Here is a 25,187-nt window from a genome sequence, read left to right as displayed (position 1 = left end):
TAATTTTTATAGAGTATCTTTTATGAGTTAACCAACGAATTACGCGTTTTATTTTTTAAGTAGTTTTTAAAAAATTTCATTTAATGTATATAATTTCATTAAAATTATAATATAAAACGTTTGACTAAAGAAAGATAATACAGGATAATACTTTTTGTACCCTTCAAAACAAGTGATGAATATAGTAAGTATTACCTTATCTTATTTAAATTTTAATTTGATTAAAGGAGCTCTAGAGAAAAGCTACTCCCTTTGTCTACTACCTTTTCAGTATTTTTTTTACTGCTTTATTCGTCCGCTCATAGAATCTACTCCCAATCACTCATACTCTTTCTACTGCGTTTTGAAGCCTCTTAAAAACGCTCGCTCACGCTGCCTCCGCTCTCTTTTTTAACAAATAAAAAATCAAAATCAAGAGGCAAGAGCAAAATGCAATAGCAACAACCACAAGCGGAGAGCATTGTACAATTGCAGTTTTTGTTTTGCTTCAGTGTTCGCTGGGCAGAGCAGTCGGCGTCGCTGCCTCCTCTTCGCTCCTTCTGCTGTCTCTTCTTCTTCTGCATTTACCTGCTCAACAAGATCTTTGTGTACCCACACACACATTCGAGCACAGCCTGCCTGCCCACTCACTCTCAGTTGAAACGAGAAAGAACGTTCGCCTTGGAGCACCGATTCAGGCATACCCTTTACTCGCTGTTGGGAGGATCAATTTTTTATCTTCCCTTTGTTAACGGAATTTTGGCTATTCGAAAACTTTTAATAGTTATGGAAATAATTTTATTTACTTTATGTAACTTACTAATTTTCATAATTTATTTCTATAAGATTTTTTTTTAAATGATCACTTAGCTTAACAAGTTTAAATTATATTGAATGATATCTTTTCAGTTAAAAACTTTGTTGTGTAAAAGTTATTTTTTTAGCGACGTGCCTAAGTGTACCATCATCAAGGCTAAAGAATCCTCTTAATATATGAATACATTTTTGACGAATTCGAGTACAACCTCTTATACGGCCAGTAAAGGGTACACAAAGAGCGAGTTTTTTTAATTTTTTCTCTCACCTCCCTGGCCCCGCGCCCGCCCACAACTACCTGCATGCATGTGCATGTGCAGGAGCGGGAGCGTGCGAGAGCGAGAGAGACTGCGATTGCACTGGCTGCGGCCTATGCTCGCTGCGCCTACGCCGCCTCGCTGCCGACGTCGCAGCGGACTCGCCGTCGCCGTAGTTTGAGGCTCCAGTGCGAACAGTTCTTTTTTAGCCGCGGAGCCAGTAAGACGTGTTTTCTGCCCTCTTTCCTTGAGTCTGCGACACGTTTTAAGTGCTCTTCCCCAATTGACAACAACAGCAAAGTAACAAAAAACCAGAACCCTCGTGACGACAGTTGTTTGTGTTTTTAAATCAGTTCTGAACACGAAAGGGCTTGATGAAAAATGCAAAAGAATCCGAAAAACTAACCAACCGACCTAAAACCTGACTTGAGTGTTGCTTGACAAATCAAGAAAACCGAAAACAAATCATAACAAAAACTGCACGAAAAGATGCAAAAGTTTCTAATATTCAAAATCTTGCACAAGAAGTACAAAATCAATTAAAGTGAACTCTACCAAAAGTTGTTCCAAGAGAAAAGAAAACAAACCAGCGAAGAACAATCAGAAGAGAGCGAAGTGCAAGCAAAGAGCAGGAAGGAAGGAAGCGGATAAGGACAAAAAGGAAGCCAGCACACACACCCACACACACACAATGGCCGTGCCCTTTTATTTGCCCGAGGGCGGCGCCGATGACGTAGCCTCGAGTTCGTCGGGAGCCTCGGGCAACTCCTCCCCCCACAACCACCCGCACCCGCACCCGCACCCACTGCCCTCGAGCGCCTCCTCCACCACCTCCTCCTCGGGCGTGTCCTCCGCCTCCTCGGCCTCGTCCTCGTCCTCCGCATCCACGTCCTCCGCCTCCTCGTCCTCGGACGGGGCCAGCAGCGCCGCCTCGCAGTCGCCGAACACCACCACCTCGTCGGCCACGCAGACGCCGATGCAGTCGCCGCTGCCCACCGACCAGGTGCTCTACGCCCTCTACGAGTGGGTCAGGATGTACCAGAGCCAGCAGAGCGGTGAGTCTGCGAAGATCCTCGGAACATAGCCGAGTTTTCCACTGCAGTTCTTGGGACTGCTGTTGGGTTATACACATATATCCATTTAAGATAGTACAACTTTTTAGATAAGTTGGAGGTTATTAGTTCTCCTGATTTATAAATCTTATCGTTTGCTATAGCCAAGTTGAACAGTAAATCTTTATAGATATAGCATCAGTTTATTGAACTCAGAACTTAAGATTGTGGTTTAATATAATAAAATAGAAGTATATATCTTTAAAAAGAAAGAAAAAGTTATAATAGAAATATAATCTTTTTATATATAACCAGTTTATTGCACTAAGAACTTGAGTTTGCGGTTTGAGAATATACAAAACTTATATCATTCAAAAGATACGAGATGTTCTACTCTTTCAGACTCATAGTAAATATTACACGTTTAAACCCAGATCTGCCCTTAGAAAAGTGAGAACCTTTAAAATTTCGATTACATTTTCAGTAAATATTGAGAATGGTTACTCAAAACCATCACAGCTCGTAGAAGTATAATAAACAAATTTAAACAAAACCGATCGTGATTTATAAAACGAGTATAAAATCTTTTCTTATCCTGATTTTTGAATGTTTGAATGATTTTAAGCATTATTCCAAAACATTTAAGTGAAGTTTGAAGTTTCCGAAAGTGACTAAAATATAAGGAAAAAATAGGGTAAACTAAAGATTAAAGAACATATATTTATCGAGAAAAGTAGTAATTTTTAGAAAACTTCACTGAAATTGGGTTACAAAAATAATAAAAGAACACAAAACAATAAATAATAATTTTATGGAATTTTGTAACATAACAAAAAAAGTTTAAAACCGCTTAGAAAAATACTTCAACGAAATACTACCCATAAATTAGTTTAACACCTTTGAATACCCTTGTTTGCATTGGATTGTTATTTTTGAAAATGAGCTCAAAACTAAATTGTTTCGACTAACAAAGTCTTATTTTTTATAGAACATTTTTTTGTGAATGAAACGTAAAATCACAACTTTTCCTTATTAAGAGATCTTTACGTTTTCCTACTCCTTTAACACGAGCCTCTACCTGGATGGTCAAGAAAGTGTTTCCCGCTTTTAAATGGGTCAGCAATTAGCCAGGTTGTTGTTGTGACTTTATTTGTTAACTGCTTCAGTTCCCCGTGCAGTTTCACTTTTCAAGGTTGTTGACTCATCCAGCGATTCGAGCAACTGCGTCAACTGCCTCCAGGTTGTGTTTTTCGCCCAGTTTTTTTATTTTGTGTATGGTCAGGTCAGCACTTTGTCAGCTTATCAGCAAAAAAAAGGGAGAGCGGAAGGCTACGCGAAATTTGCATTAAATTACTCGGCCACACTCGAAAGGAAGCCGCAACCCAAAACGGTAACTCAATAAAAATTAATCGAACAAGTTCAAAAAGGGGAAAATTGAGAGGTAATTGAGAAGTCTCGATTGGGGGAGGGGGCCGACCAAATAAACTGGAAGTCACAAAAATGCAAAAGCACAAACATGCAGGATTACTGGAGTAAAGGGATCCGGTTTCAATGAATTTGTAAACAGTTTCAGTTGGTAAATATTTACGGCAAGGGAACAGCCGAGAAATAATACATTACCTAATCTCCGTTGGTAAATAAAGTAATAAACGCAGGACAGATACACGGCATAAATCGATCACAACAAGATCGTTTTTATAGCTCCCCTTCGGTAATAGTCCCCTAAACCAGGCTCATAAATCTCCCGCCAATCCCGACTGAAATCTGCTAATGTGGTAAGCGGCAGTACGACTGCCAAGTCGGCTGTCATGCGATACGGCCCCTATTTCTTGGCCACAAAAATTGGGCGTGTGCTGCTGGACCAGCAGAGAGCGGGAAATAGAGACCTGGCCAAAAGCAGGGGCGCAGAGGCCGGAAGAGGTGAAACAGGGCTGGGAGCAAAGAGCTAAGCACGTTTAATTGGCACGCGCCAAACTCGAGTCGAATGTCTTACTTTTGAGCCGCTCGAGTGTGGGGCCATGTATCTGGGTATCTGCGCGATACGTATCTGCATCTCGATCGCAGTGCGCCCGTATCTGTTGCAGCCCGCTCGGCTAACCCAAATTATTAAACGCCATTTGACCTTAGGCAACTAGTTTTCCGATTTTCCGAGGGGCCGCGCGGGCCGAGGGTGTGAGCCATTTGCAAAGTGTTTGCCTTAACGGTTGTTTAAGTAGCTTTTGTGCTCGGCCACGTTGAGTGCGGTCAGTTTTTTATTGTTTTCCTCAGTTTTTCCTTTTTTGCGCGCTTTTCATGTTTGCTTTGCGGTTTTTCACTCGCGTTCCTTAATTTTGTGTTGGCTTTGCATAATAGATTTTGTCGCTGTCGATGATTGCCAGCTGCGGTCTGGCCAAATTGTTGTTTTATTACGTTGGCCGTTTTATTCGTTTCTTGCCTTTTTCGCGACTGTCAGCAACAGTTGGTCAAGCCAAAAAAAGAGGGTTCCCTTCTTGGTTTTGGGCGTGACTCACTTTTGGGCGTTTCATTATTCTGCCGTCTTTAACATCATATTTTTGAACTATTTGTTGCATATCACAGCTAGAGTTCTGCGATTTCGCAAAGCATGGAGTAATATCTTTTACATCGTTCCTTCAAAAGTCAAGTTTCCACTTAATCACATTTTACCCACAAATCTCTAGAAGCCCTTATCCACACTCTGCGATCGTCTACTTCAGTTAGCCACTCGAGTGGATAATTTATCTAATAGTGACACATCCCGAAAGTAGTGAACAATGCTTAAAGCACTCGAAGCGAGCACGGGATAAACTGCAGTTAACCAAGATGCGAGCACCCTTTTCCTGGTTCCCCCAGCCCGGCCATTATGTGCAAGCCAGAAGCACAGAATACTTTTAGCCCTGAAACGCGCTTAGTCATCAGGCAGCTATCAACCCTAAAAGCCTAAAAATGCGAGGCGCAAACAACCCCGACAAAAATTCCTAAATACCAACAGAGCTTTTCCCTACCAAAAACAAAAAACGCAGGAGGGAGCCCTTTGTTTCGGGAGAGGATTAAGCATCCAGAGGCATCCAAAGAGCCACCCCGCGGCCCACTCCGAATGGCGCCCAACAAAAGGTGCAATGACAGCAGTGGTTCCTAATCAGGGATGAGAACGGGTGCTCGGTACAAAGTATCTCCCTTTAATAGAGCTTGTTTGGCCAAAGGGTACAGTATATCTCCGGGATATCTCCGTACAACTAGTTTCATTACAAAGTAGTAAACCCGATTATTCCCTTATTAAAGTTGTTTACAAAACTAATGTAATGCGGAATAATAGTTTTGCTTTTGAATAGATTACCTTTGTAGGTTTTCAGCAAGTACCTATCTGACAAAGTATCTCAAAGTACCGAGCTTCAACCACAGATAGATACTGCCCCTCGCAGTCCCACCTCACATAACCCCAATTCTCGGCCGCTTCGTTTTGGCATGCAAATTCGCATCATTCGCCTGGCTTGGCTTCACTTTTTGCTGTTGCCAACAGCTGTTCTGCTGCTAGGCGTTGTTTCGCTGCCGGCGCCGCTGCCGCACTTGACATTTTCAACCATTTTGTTTTGCTCGGCAACTTCGTGGGTGCCGTTGCCGCAGCTAACGGCGCTAACGGTAAGGCGGCGGCATAATGGCGGCAAAAATGGCGACCCTGCCGCATCCTGCCTGGCAACAACAAACACAGCTGACTGCTGCGCAGAGAGAGGGAAGAGAGTTGGAGAGAGAGGCAGCACAAGGGCTCCGATTAACCGCAAGTTTTGAACTCTTTTTTTTATTTTGTACAGCCTACCCAAAGGGGTGGGAAAATGGGAGGAGGAGGAGGACGAGTTTGAGGTTAGGATAGGAGGCTTTTCCTGCACTTTCATCATCGTCATTTGCGTCTCGATTTGTTTGGCCTGTTGCCAAGCTGATTTATACAGAGCAGACTTTTGTATGTTTTTTACTTGGCTTTCTGCTGCTTCCCTCGTTGTCTGCATTATTTTTTGGTTATTACGGCTTCGCCTCTACATTGACCGTGAATTTTCGTTTCCCTCAGTTTTTGCTTCGCCTTCTTTATTTTTCCCATGCAAATTGTGTTTTTATTGAGCTGCGTCTTTTGTAATTGTTTCATTTCATTTAAGACAATCGCTTTTTAAGGCTTGCTTCCTCTTACAGCATAGTTTTTTATGAGTTTACTGCCTTCATAAATTTTTTGATGATCTGCCCGAAACAGCTGCGACAAATCGAATCGGAAATCTTTACTCGAATATTATTTGCTCGTAAAAGTTGAAAGTAGTTGGTGAGCAGAAGACCAGCTGCGAAGCACATTTTTCATCTGAGGATTGCAAGTAAAGTAAAAAGAGCTTTAAGTTAATATTCTATTGATTTCAAGAGCACTTGCTGTTGAAAAAGTGAAAATCAAAAATACTGAAAACTAGTACATTTTGCTCTTGATTTTTTCTTTTCTAGTTCTAACCTGTATGAACAATTTTTTCTTCTCGACAGATGTTTAATTTAAACTCGGGCCTTCGTACTTTCCTATGGTCTTCCCAACTATTCTAGAAATACCACCACCAGTTTGTTTACATTTCACACCATTCAGCGCAATGAACTTTACACATTTTCAAGTTTAAATGGCCGCCAGGCACTTTGACTAATAAGAAAAAATATCACCTGAATACAGGTATAAACTTGACACTTTTGAGGCACTATAAGCGTCGGGAGTCCGTTGAATCGGGCTCAGACGACAGTCTGCCAGGATTCCTAAGTTGGCTTTTGATTAAGTCTCCGCTGAGGCCGTGCTAAATTGTTTGCACTGAGGCGTTTGGGTTAAGTTAGGGGCGACGGGGGTTAGGGATAGAACGTGCTCAAGTTTTTGTTATGAAATTGAGCCTAGACAAGCCGGGCGAAGCCCCTTCTTCGCCGACAACTCGACTCCTTTTCAGCAGCTCGGGACAATGGAACTTGTGCGACACGCTCAAGGCAGAAGTGGAAAAGGATATGTATCAAAAGGCGGAAAACTAAGAACAGGATATGCTCCTCGGCACAAAAACGGGCGGCAGACAGCATACCTGGCTACTTGTTATAATTGGCAAGCTGGCGAACGCTCCAGACACCAGTTAACTTTCAAATTTTCCCCGCGATGAGCTCTCAAAGGAACATTCCTGCTGAAGGTGTTCTCCGATTCCCAAAGGGGAAGTCTTTTCGCGGCTCTGCAGGGAAGTTTTAATGAGGCAGGGATAGCTTTCAGGGGCTTAAGTTGGGAAAAATATATGTTAAATGTATATTTACTGTTTATAACTTTATTCATTATACTGACCTTCAATGTAAACCCTTTCAAACTAAAATTCGTGCTTTTTCTCTACTCTGCTGCGAGTTAAATTAACTTGTATAATAGTTAAATGGCACCAACCAACTTACAGCCTAACATTTTATGGGTTTTTTATTTTATTAAAAATTAAATTTGGGGCATTCTGATTTGAGTTGAAAATGTTCTTAAATATAGAACGGCATTTTTAAGTTGATAATATTTTAAATGTGTGGGATCCAGTTAAATTGACTTTTCTCGTCTTACCATTTTTTGTGATATCAAAAACACTGAACACTAGATGTACCCACCAAGTTTTTAAGAAAAAATGTTCTTAATTCGAGAACTTACTTTGTTATTTTGTGTTAAAATATTATAGACCGAACTCCGCTCAGAGCCCCTCCTATTTTCCCGCCTCTCGAGTGCCCATATCCATATCGACTTCTTTGGTAAACAAATCAAATGCGCTTACTAAATGTGCAAACAAAGTGCCGAACGACAATTAAATCAACAAATAAGCTCGTGTAATTGAGTACGCCAGAGGCAGCCGGTGGGTGGGTGCTTCGGCGGATCGGTGCATTCAGTGGTTCGGTGGGTTGGCGGGGTGCCTGGGTGGATCGAGTGTAGATAACCCTATGGACACGCCACCTCCGAGTGGTTGCTGGGGACTGGATGACGCAGCGAAGACAGCCAGTCTGGCCCAGTCGCATATGCAATTCCCATTCATTTATTAATAACTTTTTGCCTCGGCGTTGAGACGTGCAGTTTGCCGTTTTGCGGCCGCAGTTCTGTTTCGGTTTTCCTCTCTTTTTTAATTATTTTAATTGCGTTGCATCTGATCGAATGCTGGCGTACAGTTTTATTTATTGTTTAATTGTAATTTTCGCATTTACGTTGTTAATTGCGGCGTGTGGCTGGGAGGAGATTCGGTTTAATCAACTGCTAAATGCTTTTTGCTCGTTGCAAAGAAATAAAGTTCGGTTATATGGCGATGGCAAAATTTATGAGCATAGTTTAGTGCGGAAGTTGGGAAAACGTACCTTAAAGGGGTATTATTAAAAAACGCAGAAACGTTTAGATCTAGCAGTTAAGCTAGTTAATGAGCTTTGGCTTTTACAGAGTTATAATTTAGTTCTGGTCTATAAAAATGTTTAGCTAAGCAGTTACACTTTACTACCCACAATATATCTTGGGAATATTTTAAATTTCCATCCACTCCTAGCATTTCTTTCATCTCATTTCCAGCTGATTCAGCCAGTTATATTTTACTGTTTTGCCCAGCCATTTTTATATGTTCCTCCGACACACAAAACACATGCTCCGCTCCTCCGGAAAATCCTTTGGACCGCCGGAAAATATGCAAACAACTGCCAGGACCAAAGACTTGTGTTTCGCTCAGTTTCCTGTCAATCGATGTGCATCGTACTATACGAGTTCCTTGGGAACGTCGTCTTACGCCTGATTTTCCCTTGGCTTTTTATGGCCTTTTAAGCTGTTCTGCTTTTGTTGTGCGGAGTGAAGGAGGAAATTGAAAAATTGCATTTGTCTGTCGCTGATAAAATATTGAGCAGCTTGCACATTCTATAGCCCCTGGTTTAGCTGCTCTGTCGTGATAAGCGTTTGAGCTATTCCCAGAAAATGCTCTCATGGAAATTGGCAAAGAATGAAAATGCCGGGCGGGTGGGAGAATTTCGGAGTTCCATTCAGCTGTCCCTCAAAGGGTTTCCTCATTCCCTGAAGCCGCTTTCCAGCGGCACTTAATTCCCGAGATATTTAATTAAATTCCTGCATATTAGCTTTAGTTTTGCAGCTATTGCTTGCGTGTTTGCTGGCCCCGTTTTAGGTTAGCCTTGCCCCGAGAAGATTAAAAATATTTTTAAACGCGCCTCCTCGGATCATCAAAGTGTAGATTTAGAACTGCCGACTATATGGGATTTATCTGCTCTGTACACACTTGACCTTAGGCTTTTTCGTCGAGCCTTTCTGCTGACGCACCAGTGCAGTAGATAGTATTCATTGTTTGTTTTCTTGGATTCCCACAGAATTGATGCGTGAATTTGATTCAATCTGGGCTTGCCAAATCGCCAACAAAGAAACTTTCCCTTTGTTTTTGAGGAATTACGCAATTCAATTAAATTGTGGATCAAAGAATCATTCTTGGAGCATCTCATCCCGAACTTTCTCCTTCTTTTCACATGAATCATGTGACTTTCGCAAATTTGTCATTAGCTTCCGCATGCTTTTACCGCTGCTTTTGGTCGTTCATATTTTGTTCCGAAAGTCGCGCATTCCAAAAATGGCTAATTAGCGGCTTACCAAAATTGGTAATTAACAGCGGGATATGTGATCTGTGGATTGAGCCTCGTACATAGATCGACACCTGATTGACATGCAGTTCGAGACAAAAACTTGATCGAATTGTGCAGGCCCCAAAAGGCATTCGGAGAACAATCTTTTGTCATATATAGAGAGGCGGAGTTTCTTAATCTGGAGCCAGTATCGGCATTGTTTCCCGAATTCTCTACCGATTTCCTGAAGAGCCATTAGTCACTTGCCTTGGCCCTGAGCAGCTTGTGCCGTTCATCCGTGGGGAAACATCGCCTGTGTTCAGCTGTTGCCTAATTAAACCGAGGTGACAGACGATCTGACGAACTGAAACGCGAGTTGACCAACCAAATTAGTAATCTCGCATCGTGACAGACGACAAATCGCCTTAAATGAACGACTTCAAATGTAATTTTTGTGGGATTTTATTTACTGTTTTCGGCTGTTGCTTACGGCTTATTGTGCTTCCCCCTCGTGTGTGGGCGTTTGTGTTAACTGTAAAATGATTTTTACACTTTTGGCCAAGTTATTCAGGTCTCCGACGTGGCTTTCATGTTGTAATCCTCAGCTTGGCCTGAGTTCAAGAAGGAGTTCAGTGTGGAGTGTTCCTTTGTTCTGTCATCTTGAGCGTGTTTCGATGCTGGTTATTTTTTTAATTTTAAATTAAATATTCATCAATAAATGTCAATGTCAAGTGAAGTTGCCGCTTCGCTTGAGGACCTCGAGATTTTGGGATAAGAGATTGCAGTTTGCTGAAAGATTCGACGGCTTGGAGTTTCGATGGCCCAAATGAAACATGAGATTGCTCGGTGAAGCCAAGAGGTATTTATTAACCAAGTTGGCTGATCGGAGATATAACTTCCTTTCTTAATGAGTTCTGTACCAGCTTTGACTGGAACATGCTTGTTCCTCCCCTTAAAAACTTATTTGAGATACTGCATTCACTATATAAGTCAAAGTACAATGAGTCTTAAATTTGATATTATTTGTGCAAAAAGTTCCTAAGATAAGTGTATACCAAATGAGTAACTGAGTGGGTTAAAGTGTCAGATCCTCTGTGTGATCTTTCCCAGCCACAACTTCCTGCCTACACCTCGGCTGGGCCATAGCTTCCTTCCCGATATCTGGCCAATCCATATGGCATTTCCCATTCCGTTCCACTGACCAACTTACGGACTCGCACTTGCAAACTCGTTTAGCCGCCGATTCCGAAGTGCGACGCAATTGTTCGAGTTGGGCCGCCAGAGATACGAGTACTCGAACCCGTACTCGTATCTATTCATACTCGCCCGTGCGGCGCGGTGACTCTAGTATATTTTTATGTGTACTTTTTTGCATTTAGCCAGCACTCCAAGGTTATAATGAGCAACATATGCTGCGGGTAGGCGAGCAGACTGCCGCTGCAACTGCAAATGCAATCAACTGCAAAGGCACAACTAAAAATGCATTTCAACGTTGCCGACGACGATTTGTTCTTTTGTGTGGCAACTAAAGCGAGGCATTTTTCACGTTTTTCCGCTGCCTCCGAGCAGTTCTTGGGCTTTTTCTGAGGCGTTCTGCTTAGTTAAACTTTTGCCTGATTGATGTTTGTCAGCTGCTGCCCAGCGGCCTTAGAAATGGTTGCAACATCGCCTAGAACCGCTGGAGAATTAAAGTGAATTATACACATAATTGCATTTTTTTCCAGTCCCCGTTGTTCTGCCCAGATGCGACTGGTACTCGTAATTCAATTAAACATTTTGCACATATTGTCGCCCGTGGAAACAGCAGCTAGAGTAAAAACAATACTCCCAACAATTGGTCACGTTTCGTCACCAACAATTGCAGCGCCCGCATTGGGCGATTATAAAAATCGTTGAGGTGCCGATCGGACCAACTACCTTATAGAGATGGCCAGGGAGCCAACGTTGTTAGGATTCAATTGCGTTTTAGGTACACTTGCCTAAATGAAAAACTACTCAAAAGAAAGTATATTTACCTTTAATAGACCTTATTTGATATCCTAATTATCACCTTTACACTTAACAAATACAATAAATGGAGAATAAGTAATCTTTGATTCACACCTAATTAATATATAAATTGTATAGCACTAAGTTTGCTCAACAGAGTTGAACGCAAATATTCAGATAAAATTACTTAATAGTTTTTAGCTTTTCCTTATTTGTGAATATTTGAGATATCAGATAATAAACAGATAACATTGTTAAACAAATCCGTTTAATCATAGAACTGAAAACATTCTCACTTAGCCAAAGATTAAATCACTCCATAGTTTGCTTGCGTATTTTTCCGATCTCGGATTAAATCACAGTTTAGTAACCCACGGCAATTTATGCGATTTACGATCGCTTGGATAAGTTATATTGACGTTTTACAGTGTGTGCCAGCACCGAATGAAAATATATCTCATATGTATATGCTATGGCAAACGAAATGAGTTGGTAAATAATTTTCCACACAATTTGCAATTAGTAATAACATTTTTATCGGGCTTTGGCTTGGGCTATAGCTCGTCAATTCCATCACAAAATCAATACACAGGGAGAAGTGTATTGGCAAGTATGTTACAAGGCTTGGAATTTAAAATTGTAATATGTAATAGCACATGAGAAAAAGTCAGCTCACAAAGGATATGTAATTTTTCCTCATCTAAGTTAACGATGGGTGATATAAGTTATTCAAGGTATTCAAATAGCATTTTACCTATGGGATAATACTAAGCAAAGCAATCACTCAATATTTGAATTAACACCTAGTACTAGATTGATGACTGAAAATGTATACCTGTTGTAACGATCTTAATATAGATCACTTTATGGGACTATAATTTATTTGGTAATATATGACACAATTATTTTTGATATTAAATGAGCACTTTTTGGGCTCACTCCTAAACAAAATATCCCTTCAATATTGGAATGGTGATATCAGTGCTATTTGTTCTCTGTGCACCAGCATCGCCATGGCACGGCTAGTTATATAAGTTGGCCAGGCAGTAATGATCCCTGCCGTTGGCTTCAATTCGTTTCTGAAGCTGAGGCTGAGGCTGAAGCTAAAGCTGGCAGATTTTCAAGGTTAGAAGCGACTTTGCGATGGCGCGCGGCGAGCGCACGTGAGTTCTGCTCAGCTGCTAGCCAGCGAACTGCACAGCAAACTAGTTTCAAATGCCTGGCAGTATCTTACAGATACAGATGCTAAGGCTGCGGCCAAAGGAGTGGCTCTTAACTCGCTTCGCTTCGCCTCGGTTCGGTTCGGATCGGCTTGTCTTGGCTTGGCCTGGCCCGCAATTAAATACAGATTTTTTGCGCTCTTGCAACTGCAACTGCCAATGCAAACGCGAACGCAACAGCTGTGGGCTCGTTCCGATTCGATTCGAGTTCAAGGCTATTGGGTCAAATTGCAAATTAGTCGCCTGCAGGTTGACAGTGAGTGACATTATTGTGTATCTGCAAACTGACCACCGACAAAGAGGCAGGCGGACAGCCAGATCGGATGGATGGATGTATTGGCTAGATGGTCGGACATTCCCTGCGGTCAATTATCGTTCTTGCTGTCCGGTAATCGGTATCTGTGAGATACTCGTACCTCTGCCGCCGGCTGCTGGCGATTTGTATAAATTTTGCATTACAATCAATCATTTGTCTCGCTGGGCAATGGCTTTTTAAGTAAGTAAACATTAAGAAATCATACAGATGAAAAAGTACACCCAACTAATGGGCAGCTCACAATTTATGCGCATATCAAGTGGCCAGCTTAGCAGCGCATTTACCTATCAACGCTTTTGTTGTCGATTTGCATGAAATTGCAAGTGGAAAAAAGAGGAGGGCAAAAATTGAAATACAACTGGTAGTCAAACAGAAGATGCAGATACGCTTCTCCTTACATGCATAAATGATGCTGAAGCTGGAAGATCCCACTGGCAGATACAGATACTTTTCAAGTTGGGCCACTCAAGTGGATGCTCTTGGCAATGTTTGCCAAAGATACAAAAAGAAGACAAAATACTTGGGAGCAAGTGAGCACGAGAATCGGCAATGACGTGTAAACAACTGAGATACAAATGTATCTTCAGGCGGCTTGTTAGATTCTTAACGCGGCGAGTAAGTGGAATTTTGTTTGCCATTGTTCGGGGATACGTATCAAAAGGGGAATGAAAATGTGTATTTAGGAAGTTGTAATAACTTGCATAATGATTACTGGTTCATTTATAAAATAAATGATAAGAAAACCTTTAATGACTAGTTTTATTGGTAAATCCGCCGTAATACTTAATTAAGGGAGTCGAAATAAAGATGACCGAGAACCATAAAATATTTGCAACGTTTCAATGAAATCTTATTGGCACATTTATCTTAAAAGCACCATTTTGTGGTTTCCTGCTGCACCAGCATATGAAGATATTCCGCTTTAATGTGCACTGAAGCCTGTAGCTGGTGGGGGCTACCAGATCGCTTTATGGGCGGTTTTATGATCGCAGAGGACTTGCCATAATTACGGCAGGTTTTACAGTCAGTCGGCTAAGTGGCAGTTGGCAAGACAATGCGTTCCACAGACCCCGACCTTAGACACTTCCCTACATTGTCACTGACTCAAGTTGACTTCGTTCCAGAACCGGCCAATGCCACCTTTGTTTACCTCGTCCATTGTTGGGTGATCTTTATTGCGGGTATAAATAGTTACACAGTACATCATCCAGAGGGCGAGCTAATTTTAATTTTAAAGGGTCTATTTACTGTGCTAACAGTTAACAAGTCAACAAAAGAATTTAATACTTCCTGCTAAAAAAATAACATACTTAAAAATGTATCTTAGATAACTATTATCCAATGCTGACTGTTTATTAATTTTAAAATCACTCTCTTTCGTTGCAGCCCCTCAAATCTTCCAGTATCCGCCGCCGCCGAGCCCCTCCTGCAACTTCACGGGCGGCGATGTGTTCTTCCCCCACGGCCACCCGAATCCGCACCCGCGCACCCCCCGCACCAGCGTGAGCTTCTCCTCCGGCGAGGAGTACAACTTCTTCCGGCAGCAGCAGCCGCAGCCACATCCGCCGTATCCGGCGCCATCGACACCGCAGCCAATGCCACCGCAGTCAGCGCCGGCGATGCACTGCAGCCACAGCTACCCACAGCAGTCGGCGCACATGATGCCGCACCACTCCGCCCCCTTCGGGATGGGCGGTCCCTACTACGCCGCCTACACGCCGCCACCCACTCCGAACACGGCCAGTGCGGGCACCTCCACCTCGTCGGCGGCCTTCGGCTGGCACGGCCACCTCCACAGCCCCCTCTCGTCGACGTCGACGCCCCTGTCGGCGCCAGTGGCGCCCAAGATGCGCCTGCAGCGCAGTCAGTCGGATGCGGCCAGACGGTGAGTAGCCGGCGATGCTGGGTGCCAAAAGATACAGTGCCTGGGGGGCAATCAGGAACAGGTTCGGATCGATGAGCTCCAAAAATGTGGGGAAAAGTCTCTAACCGTAATGTGTTTAGGATGACCAGGGGAGGTTTCCTTTTGGAATATCAAAAAAATGTCTAAAAGATACATTATTTCCAGATGAAACCTAAGTTGTAGATAATATATTAACCTTGTAACCTAATTAGCCCTTCATATTAAGGGGTATTCATTACAGACCCTAGGGTCCGATGATTAGACAATTTTTTGAGAGAACCAGCTTCTCACAATGCATGCAAATGATTAAGAACTAAGTACCATGCGTAATAGCAAGATTATTAACGCAATCTGAGCACCTTACGTTCCGCCCGACCCCTAATCCAATTCCCATGACTCAACGCCAAGTTTTAATTAATGAAATCGCCCAGTTGTCGCTGGATTATGCGCACATACAGTGCCAAGCCAAACCGAACCGACTGATAATTGCTCATGACGTTCCCAAGTTCCCAAGTCACCCGTCTGTATGTGCAGCGATACTCATAGTGCCCATTTTGCGTCTCTTCCCACAGCAAGCGATTGACCTCGACGGGCGAGGATGAGCGCGAGTACCAGAGCGATCATGAGGCCAGTTGGGACGAGTTCGGCGGTCGCTACGACAACTTCACGGCCGGCCGGGAGCGTCTGCAGGAGTTCAACGGACGCATCCCGCCGCGCAAGAAGAAGAGCTCCAGCAGCCACTGCGGCGGCGATAATAACCCAGTCTGCCCAAACAGCAACAGCCAGCCCCGTGACCACAGTGCATCCTCCCAGGCGGAGAGTGGTGGAAGCAGTGGCCACGCCAGTCAGCAGCGACAGGTGGAGCGCGAGCGGCAAAAAGCGAAGGCCGAGGAGAAGGTAAGGGAATATTAACTGATCCTGAAATAGTTGTTATATAAGTATTAATCAGGGAATATTATAATAATGAACAGAAAACCACCATAAGCTATTACCTTAGGGCTATTAAATATTGTTTACACATTTCAAAATCGAATCAATTCTGCATAAAATGAATACTTATTAACCCTAACAAGTAGTCCAAAAACACCAAAATAGTCAAACTTTTTAGGTTTCACAAGTATTGATCAGAAGTATGGAACAGAAAATAATGATTATTAACTATTTCAAACCCTGAAATCGCATCAAATCTGCATAGTTGGTATATTTAGAAAGTATTCGAGACTGACAGGCCCCTTCTATAGGCACCGACAGCGTTTTCGCCGCCCCCCACTATCCAGCAATTAGAACAACAAGAGGAGATAAGTTGGGGAGTTCATTAACTCGGGGCTTCACACATCTGCTGGAGCTGGCAGTTCTTGCCCCGAAAGCCGTGGCACGTGGCAAACATTTTTCAAAGGCTCAACTAGAGGAAGAGCGCTAAAAATACGCGCCGAGGAATGACAAATTGCCGCAGGCGAAAGGAGTCGCAGATTCAGATGGAGTGCAGATACGCTCGCAAATGTATCTGCGCCTAGTAGAGTGCGGCCTGGGCATGTGTATAACACTTTTTGCACATGCTAAATGTGTGATAAAAATTAATTGCGCAGTGCGGAGAGAAAGAGTCGCTCATGTCACTTGTCCCGTCTCCGCTCGACTCGTCTCGTCTCGCTTTATGTTAATCAAGGCAGGCGCCTCCATATAGCCCCATATACCATATATGTATCCCCCCTAAGTCGGGCCTTTGTGACGGCCCTCATTGAGCTCACTTTTTTACGCGTCGCGCTTTTTTAGTTTTAGTTTCTTGCGCGTTTGCCTGCGCAATTGAAAGAAATGCAAGCTCGAAGAAATTCAATCGCAATCGCATGACACACACTTCGACTCAGACCTGATACCATTTCCAGTCCAATTCGCGCCCACATTTTATTATTCCAATTCACTTTGATTTGTTTTTTATTGTAATTCATGTTGCGCCCTCCGCTCTTATCGCCCATCGCTTTGTGGGGGCCCATCCTTGGGGAGGCTGCGGCTGATCGGGAGCTGCAGGGGCAGCCCACTCAGCTCCCTGGGATCTGACCTTATCCGAGACTCTGTCAGCTGCTAAACGAGAGCGTGAGAAATTCCGCAATCTGAAATGCACAGGCCTACATACCCGTACTCATGCATAAATACGTTGGGAATAATCCCATAAAGGGGGAATTAATCAGAGTTTCTTCTTAGTTTGGGAAGAATTACTTTTTATATCGGAATTATAAAATGTATTTCATTTTCTATCAAATAGCACCTAGTCACCCAAGTGTTTATTTCGCAGTAATTTCTCCCCCACCAAAAATCAAATCAAAATATGGCCACATGTTCGATGGCCTTTCATACCATTAACCGCAGCGACAAAGCCGCAAAGTCCCACCGAAATATATCCTAAAATTCGGACAAAAATAGCAGAAAAGCGAATTTGCATAATAAATGTGGGGTCAGTTGGTTGTTTGGTGGTTGTACCGCCACCACCTCATCACTCACACGCGCCGCACTGCGACCATTGAAGCGTGGACTATTGGACAAATAAATGGTGTAAATTATATAACCATTGATGCGGGTTCGGGGGAGTCAAGTGCGTTATATAGAAAAATAATTACACCAGTGACCGGACAAAAGTTGACCGCCCATTTGGGTCAGGCCACACGGAGTTCATCCGCTGGCGAGTCAATAGTTTCGCTTGATTTACGGTTCAAACTGATTGAGGGGCGGGGTTGGCTGGGTTTCGGAGGGGTGGTTTCGGTCACGTGTGCGGTTTTAGATATTTTATGCCACACAGGGGAGCTATTGGTTAAAATGAGTCCATTTCTTCTGCGTGGAGAGGTGCTTCTATTGCCACAAATATTTATCCAACTTGTTGTTATAAGTTGCTTTTTTATTAATGTATCTATGAGAAATAAGAGACTAATGCCAATTCCCCTTTTCTCTTCCCCTTCCAGAAACCTCAGAGCTTCACCTGGCCAACTGTTGTGACCGTCTTCGTTCTGGCCATGGGCTGTGGATTCTTTGCGGCGCGATGAAACCGCGGGAGACGTGCAACCGAACGATCTATAGTTAAATCAGCTAGCACTTAAGATATATGCCGATCTATACATAGATATAGCTATAGCTAAACCGTAAAAAGTTCAACGAATTTATTGAACTGCAAGCCGCAAGCAGAAAGTCATTAATTCGTAAACGAATTGTTATATACATACACACAGCCAACATAAGATTAAGAAGGTTGACGGGACACAAGAACAATATATTCTATCTGTCTATGGTAGCTGCATTTGTATTTCTAAATCGCAACGAAACAGAACTTTCCTCAAAGTGAACAATTAATACTGCTCAAAGTAACGAAAACTCTTAGACTGGCAAGAGACTCAAATCACACTTATTTTTTTGCATATGCATATTTTTGTACGCACTTTTGAGAGATATTTACAAATTACGAAAAAAAAAGGAAAGTACAAAAGAGAGATACGCAAAAGAAAACTGCCACTTTTGAGATACTTTTGATAATCTTTGATTCGCATTTAATCATTTCCACACTTGCATTTTCGTAAGCAACAACAAAATTATTTCTATTGTAGAACAAAGTGAACTGCAATTTCAATGTCTTCGCATTTGTAATTCCGAATTGCAAGAAAAACAAAAAGTATATTTTAAATATGTTTAACTAGTAGAATTTTTTAATGTAAGTCGACAAAAAATCACACACCTAGCTTTAATTGTTAAAACAAACAGAAAAAACAAAAGCAGAGAAAACGCAAAAAAAAAATGAATGAAAAATCATTAAATTAATTTTGTATATAGTTTTTACGCCATTTTTGTGATGTTTTGTGTCTACGGCTTATGTCATGTTATTTTAGTTAAATTTCTTATGATTTATGTTTACTTGTAATTTTTTGTCATTGTTTGTTCATCAACATATTCAAATTGGTCTCACAATACAGTAGTCTTAAGATCCACGCCCAGGAAGTCGATGGCAAAGCGATTGAAACTTGGCCAGGAGAGAGATGGTTTTCCCATTCTTACACAGTCTTTTTTGGAATGCACATAAATGATCTCTCACAATGGAAATTAATGAAAGTTGATCTCCGCAGCTAGCCAAAGTAAAAAGAAATGAGGAGGAACACATATTTTAAAGGCAATTTTCACTATTTGCTTAGAATTTCCAGGGCGTTTCAATGCTAATCGAATACCGTGACATGAAAGCAAACATAGAGAAAATAATAAGAGAAAATCAATCAAAAAGAAAGAAAAAACAATTCCCAAAAATCGCATTGATCTCATGGATTTATACAATACAAATACATCAACCGTTTTTTACAATGAGAAATGTTATAAAAAGCAGCAAGTGAAACACAGAAACAGAAACAAAAATTAATGAAAAGTCTAGGTTTAGGTTCGCCAAGCGTTTTAGTTCTACTTCTAGAATGTTTAAGTCGGTTTAGTGAGCATATTGCGCTGTCCTCGGACACGAGTTTATATTTGTACATAGAGCAATATTATTTGTGTAGCCTAAGTGACAGCCCCAACCGAATCCCAACTCCCAATCCAGACAAATCCCAGCCACGCAATAGAACATTTCCTCGTACACATGTATCAATCTTAATTTGAACTACCACAAAACAGAAAAACTACATCCATACCCAATGAAAAATTATTTTTGTAAATTTTTTGCATCAATTGAACCGGGATGTCAGCTATGGAATTGTCCCGGCTGCTTCTTCGGTTCATTGCTAATTAGTTTTCACAATGATCTCGGTAAAGTTTTGTGGCCTCGCGCCCAGAAGTCGATAAGATTTCTGGTTTGCCATAAATACTCGAACAAAAAGTTAAATAAAAACGAAGCAAATGGAAAGAAAATCAGAACGAAACACAAGAAATTTATATTTTTGACCCAATGCGACTTAATCCGTTTTTAAATTTAAGTATCTTTACTCGACCTTGTATATAGCGCAGTTGGAATCATAGAATCAAATGCCATTTTTGTATAGAATTTTGTTTGGTGCCAAAACAGTGACACATATTGTCAATGAACACGTGTATTTCGCATATTATACATTTATCCATATATCGTAACTTCAATCATAAGTTTGATTCTGCAATTCGTCAATTCAGTTTAAGAAATCATTTCTGTTTTAGTTTTGTGTTCGAAAGCAGAAAATACTTTGTTTAATTGTACATTTTATATTATGCTGTAATATTTTAATATACATAAATATCATTACTGATCTCATGAATATGTTCATAAGACAACAAAAATTATATATATATATGATACATCTATGTGTATGTGTAAATGAAATAAAAGCGCATAAATATTATGTAAGATTTACAAAACAAATGAAAATAAAAATACAAAAATATTTGAAAAACAAACAATAAATATTTATTTTTGAACCCTGATAACAGGGAATGACGGGTATTTAAAATATATATGAAAATGGGGCTTGTGTCAGGTTTCTAACTATTCTTGGTATATAATTCTTGATCTTAAAAATTTGAGAAGAATGAAGAATTCTTCGATAAAGTGGGAAGTGACTATTATTGAAAATATATTTAAGTGGGGCTTGTAACAAATTAGCAAGAATTTCTTTTATAATTAATTACCAAAGCCTTGAAATTTGAGAAGAATGAATAATTCTTCAAGCTAGTCCCAAAAACCACGTAGATTTCTACATCTATTTTACATCGATCAAATGTAAAATAAAATTTAAAGGCATACTTTCAGGCAGTTACGGGATCTTAGATCAGTGAAATATTGCGTGCTGGATTTCCTCCCTCCCGAGAGGAAAACGACCTCTAATGATTTTAGGGGTGCAGTGTGCGTGCGAAAATACTTTTTCTGATTTAAATGGCAAATGCTGGCCACTTGAGCGGCAAATAACCCGGCGAAATTCTAAACCAATTTGTAGTTTCTATGCCTCTTGCGGTTGCGGATTAAGTGGCCATAATTGCTGCTCCTGCAGCCGCGCCACGCGACTTGGAAACGGGATACTATTCCACGTTGGTCATGACACAAAAATGATGTGTTATTAACGGCTTAAGCAGGCGATGGCAATTATAACGAAACGCGGCAATTATGTTAACCTGGCCACCCGAAAGGCGCGGGCTCAGCGGTCATGACATCCGTTTCCGCCTTCAATCGCGGACACATGCAAGTGTCAATCAAAGCGGCATATTTAATCTGAAACTGCTATTTCCATTGAACACTGGCGCGTGTCCGACTCGCCCGAATGAATATTGAATGGCAACTGCTAATCGGTCCCCCGAAATCTTACAAGTTTTCAATTACTATTTAAACAAAACTAACCAATAGTCTCGTTCCCCTTCCACAGTTCATGGTAATTACTGTTCGGTTCGGCACCTGCCAGCAGCATTAAACAAAGGGAAGCAGGACATTGTTTCATAAGTGACAATAAGTATGGGAGGGCATTTTACTCGAACCTTTAAAACCCCAACAGAAACATAACTAAAATTTTAAAAGGACCTTTAAGAAATAAACAAAGGTTCCTAATGTTTTGTCAGGCTTTGGTTGCTTATAGGAACAGCTTACACTCTATCTTTAATCTGAATGTTTTTTCGTACCCTTCCTTAAACATAGCCCTATCCCTCCGTTTTTTCCTTACCCTAGCATAATGTTTTCATATGTTTTAATTAAACTGTAGCCTGCTTAACTATTCGCCACTCGAAAGTCACTTAAAAGTAATTCAATTATAAATAAAACCCATTGAGAGTGTAACGCATCTGCTTATTTCAGCTTACAGGCAAAAGTGGAAGGAAGAAAAAGTTAATTTCATTAAAGGAGAAGCTCTCCTCAGACTTCGAATAGCTTAACCCTGTGGGTTGTGTGAAACGCACGGGCAGCAAAATGCATTAAAAATGTATTACAAAGTGCACGCGGAGGACAATTCCTTCCCTTTCTTCGGAGGACCTTCAGGTATGGATGTAGATAAGTGGCTCATGGAACATGCACACAAATGTAAGAAACTTGTCTCGTTTGTCTGCGATGTAATGCCCATGCCCCTAATCTGCTGGATACATGGGAATTTCACCACATATATTTTCACATGTTTCGCATCCGACTGGGGTTTGAGCTAAACAGAATGCAAATAAATCGATATTTCACATTTTATCAATAATATGTTTAACTGGCAATTTGGAATGCATGTTGTATATGCCCTTTTAATAAAGATCTCTACTAAAAACAGCAATGGAAACATTGTGGTACGTTTATTGCTCTTACTCTACAGTTGCCCTGCTTAATTTTAAAATGCCAGCAAAAGGGTCTGTTTACTTAACATGCCTCAGGTGATATGACATTTACTCAGCTCAAACTTAGCTCGAATCTAAAAACAGATAAGCTTACGTCTCTGCCGAAATCGGAAAGCACAAGGACAAGTATCCCAAGGATTCAGAGGAAACGGTTAAGAAGCATGGCAAACGGAAGGAAATAAACAATCTCATATCTGGAAAATGGTCAGAGCACATCTCGTAAATTGTCCTGGCCTGCAGGCCATCAGCTGGATAACTCATAAGAGAGGCAATATATGGCGATCATAATCAACGTCTTTGGCACTTTATTGACAAACTAATAAAAACCCAGAGAGCCAGGAAATCCAAGCTGAAAGGATGTCCAACGAGAGACGAATAGACACTCGTAGAGGGCAGCAAACGATTTATTAAAATCCCTGTACATGCCATACATAATAAAAAGCCACCGAAACAGGAGACCCTTGCTGACCGTTGATGTGATGAGTAATTTGCTTTTAGTACTAACCAACTGCACTCAAAGAAAATAAGAATAAGAATTTGTTTTGGGTTTATAACTCTAACAAAACTGGAATATTCTGTATGATTGGTGTATTTAACACCCTTAAAAATGGTAAAGAATTTGCTTTTTTAAGATTGTTTTGTCAATCGTAAGTGGTTTTTCTCACTGCATAAACCCGTCCAGAAACCGAATAGTTGCAGGACACGGAAATTAGTGCGGAAGCGCTTACTACGCTTAGCAATCTGTCAAAAAGCCAAAATGTAATAAATGAAGGCCGCATGCCAGCGGGGGTGGGGTGTCTGGGGGCCATCAACATAATTCATACGACAAGCCATGGCAGGACAAAAGACTGGCCGTCCAAGGACAAAGGCGCCAACTGGGGCTGGGCTGTCCTTTATGGCAGCAGATGCACCATATTTCATTACACGTTGATAAGTGGTCATTTGTCCAGGACCAAACACGGTCGGCCAATGGCTGGAACCCCGAGGAAGTTGGTTTCCTGCATGCCAACAGGCATTTCATAATAATTTTAACAACCTTTTTACGCAAACCTGCAGCCAGGACTCCTTTGATTAAATGTGGAAACCAGGATAGCGGGATGTCCGACATGGCATTTAAGCCCCGTTTAGTCACTCAGGAAGTACATAAGCTTCTTAGTTGCCGCACTTTATATAATAGCCTTTTGTTTATTATATATTATATATTTGTGCACGATTTTTGCTCTTGAATTGTAACATATTAGATCAGTTTTAACCCTTGAAAGCATTAATAATACATCGCGTACGTATCTAAGCTTGAGGTGTTTTTTATAAACGCTTGAAAATCAAAGCTCTCAAATAAATCAAAGATGCGTTTTGATATTTGATAATTATTTCATAGTGGGATTTACAATTTTCAAGAAAAATTGTAAAATTGTCAATTGAAAATTGTCACTCTTCATTTTAAAGCGCCTCTTCCAATTAATAAATATTGGAATTATTAATTTAAGTAGTATTTACCTTTACTTGAGGAGCTAACTCAATCTTGGTTCGATGTTGTTTACGTTAACAAAAAAGTTTTAATTACATATAAGCAGAAATCTAATGCGATTCAACATTTATAAGTATTTCGGAGACAGATTTACAATTTTCAAGAAGAATTGTAAAGTTGTCTATTTGAGGAACATAAAATCATTAAAAAATAAAATAGAATAAAGAACAAAATAAAAACAAAATCATAAGAAAATATTTCAATATTATATGTTAATTTCATTATATTTGCAGTTGGAAGACCTTCCTGATTCTGCTATTATTATTCTGCTGTAAATATAGAAAACAAGTGTGTTTGAAAAACCGAGATCATATGCTATCCGTTACAAAAAATTAAAATCTGTTTGAAAAAAAAATGAAAGCTTTTATTGTTTCAGTAAATAATTTATCAGCTTATATTTTACCATTATTTTAGTTTGGAAACCATTGCATTGTATGGGCTTTTTTAAGTAACCCTATTTCAAAGAAGTTGATGGCTCATTTGGGCTTTACCAAAGTGGAAATTATCGGCAACTCATCGACGACCTTTCATGGTCGGGCAACACACCCAGGTACTCCCACAGGCGGATATAAAAATTCACCGACTTGCCATTCATCAATCATGACCAGAAGAAGGCAGTTCGAGCCTTTTGCATAACCCAGCCGAATGTAAACAAATTGCGAGACGGCGAAGAGCAAAAAGTGAAGCGGGTTGAATGACAGACATTGGCATAGATTTCGGCTTGGTACTCTGCCGTGAGCCGAGTTCGGGGAACAGCCCACGATCTGTGGATAATACTTTGTTTTGCTTTCGTTCGAGCGCCAAATCTGTCCCAATATTAGCCCGTGGATGCTGGGTTACCTCAGAGGCGATAAAAAGTGTAAATTATTATTACCAACAGCTTCCCGGGAGGGGAAAAGAAAGCCGCTTTGGGGGCGGAGGTTGGCGACTAGAGCAGAAAATTACTCAACTCGAGTCAGTCTCGGTTTCGGTTTCTGTTTCACTTGGGTTCAGCTCGGCTGTTGGGGCTTGTTAGCTGCTTAGCCGCTTGGCCTGCTCTTTCTTGGGGGCCCAACTTTCACTCAGACTGGCAGACAATTTGCTGGTCGTCCGGCCCGTTGGCCCCCCATAATTAAGCCATTTGGCTGGCCAACTGCCTCGTTGGACAATCATTTCTCACTCGAAAAGTGTAACAAATGCGCCAATTAGTCGGCGCAACGCAGATGCAAGTGTAATTGATAAAGTCGTGTGTAACCGAGTTGAATGATCAGCTCAGA

At 41.2% G+C, this 25,187-nt stretch overlaps 1 protein-coding gene across 1 annotated transcript; it reads left to right on the top strand.

The window, feature by feature from the left end:
- The first annotated feature begins 1,243 nt into the window (after nt 1-1,243).
- LOC108028615 (cell death protein hid) lies at nt 1,244-18,402 on the top strand. Its single transcript, XM_017100535.3, has 4 exons — nt 1,244-2,107; nt 14,612-15,110; nt 15,701-16,025; nt 18,077-18,402. Exons 1-4 carry the CDS (start codon nt 1,744-1,746, stop codon nt 18,155-18,157), a joined length of 1,269 nt encoding a protein of 422 aa, XP_016956024.1. The 5' UTR covers nt 1,244-1,743; the 3' UTR covers nt 18,158-18,402.
- Nucleotides 18,403-25,187: the final 6,785 nt, after the last annotated feature.

This window comes from Drosophila biarmipes, chromosome 3L (assembly GCF_025231255.1).
Source record: "Drosophila biarmipes strain raj3 chromosome 3L, RU_DBia_V1.1, whole genome shotgun sequence".
NCBI lineage: Eukaryota > Metazoa > Arthropoda > Insecta > Diptera > Drosophilidae > Drosophila > Drosophila biarmipes.
Note: the sequence above shows the minus strand (reverse complement) of the source record. Positions and strands in the feature narration are given on the sequence as shown.

What these genes read in the sequence shown, in the direction of transcription:
- LOC108028615 (XM_017100535.3), top strand. Translation starts at nt 1,744, where the DNA reads ATGGCCGTGCCCTTTTATTTGCCCGAGGGCGGCGCCGATGACGTAGCC. An exon ending in GTACCAGAGCCAGCAGAGCG is followed by an intron (nt 2,108 to 14,611) that starts GTGAGTCTGCGA and finishes CTTTCGTTGCAG; the next exon opens with CCCCTCAAATCTTCCAGTAT. An exon ending in CAGTCGGATGCGGCCAGACG is followed by an intron (nt 15,111 to 15,700) that starts GTGAGTAGCCGG and finishes CTCTTCCCACAG; the next exon opens with CAAGCGATTGACCTCGACGG.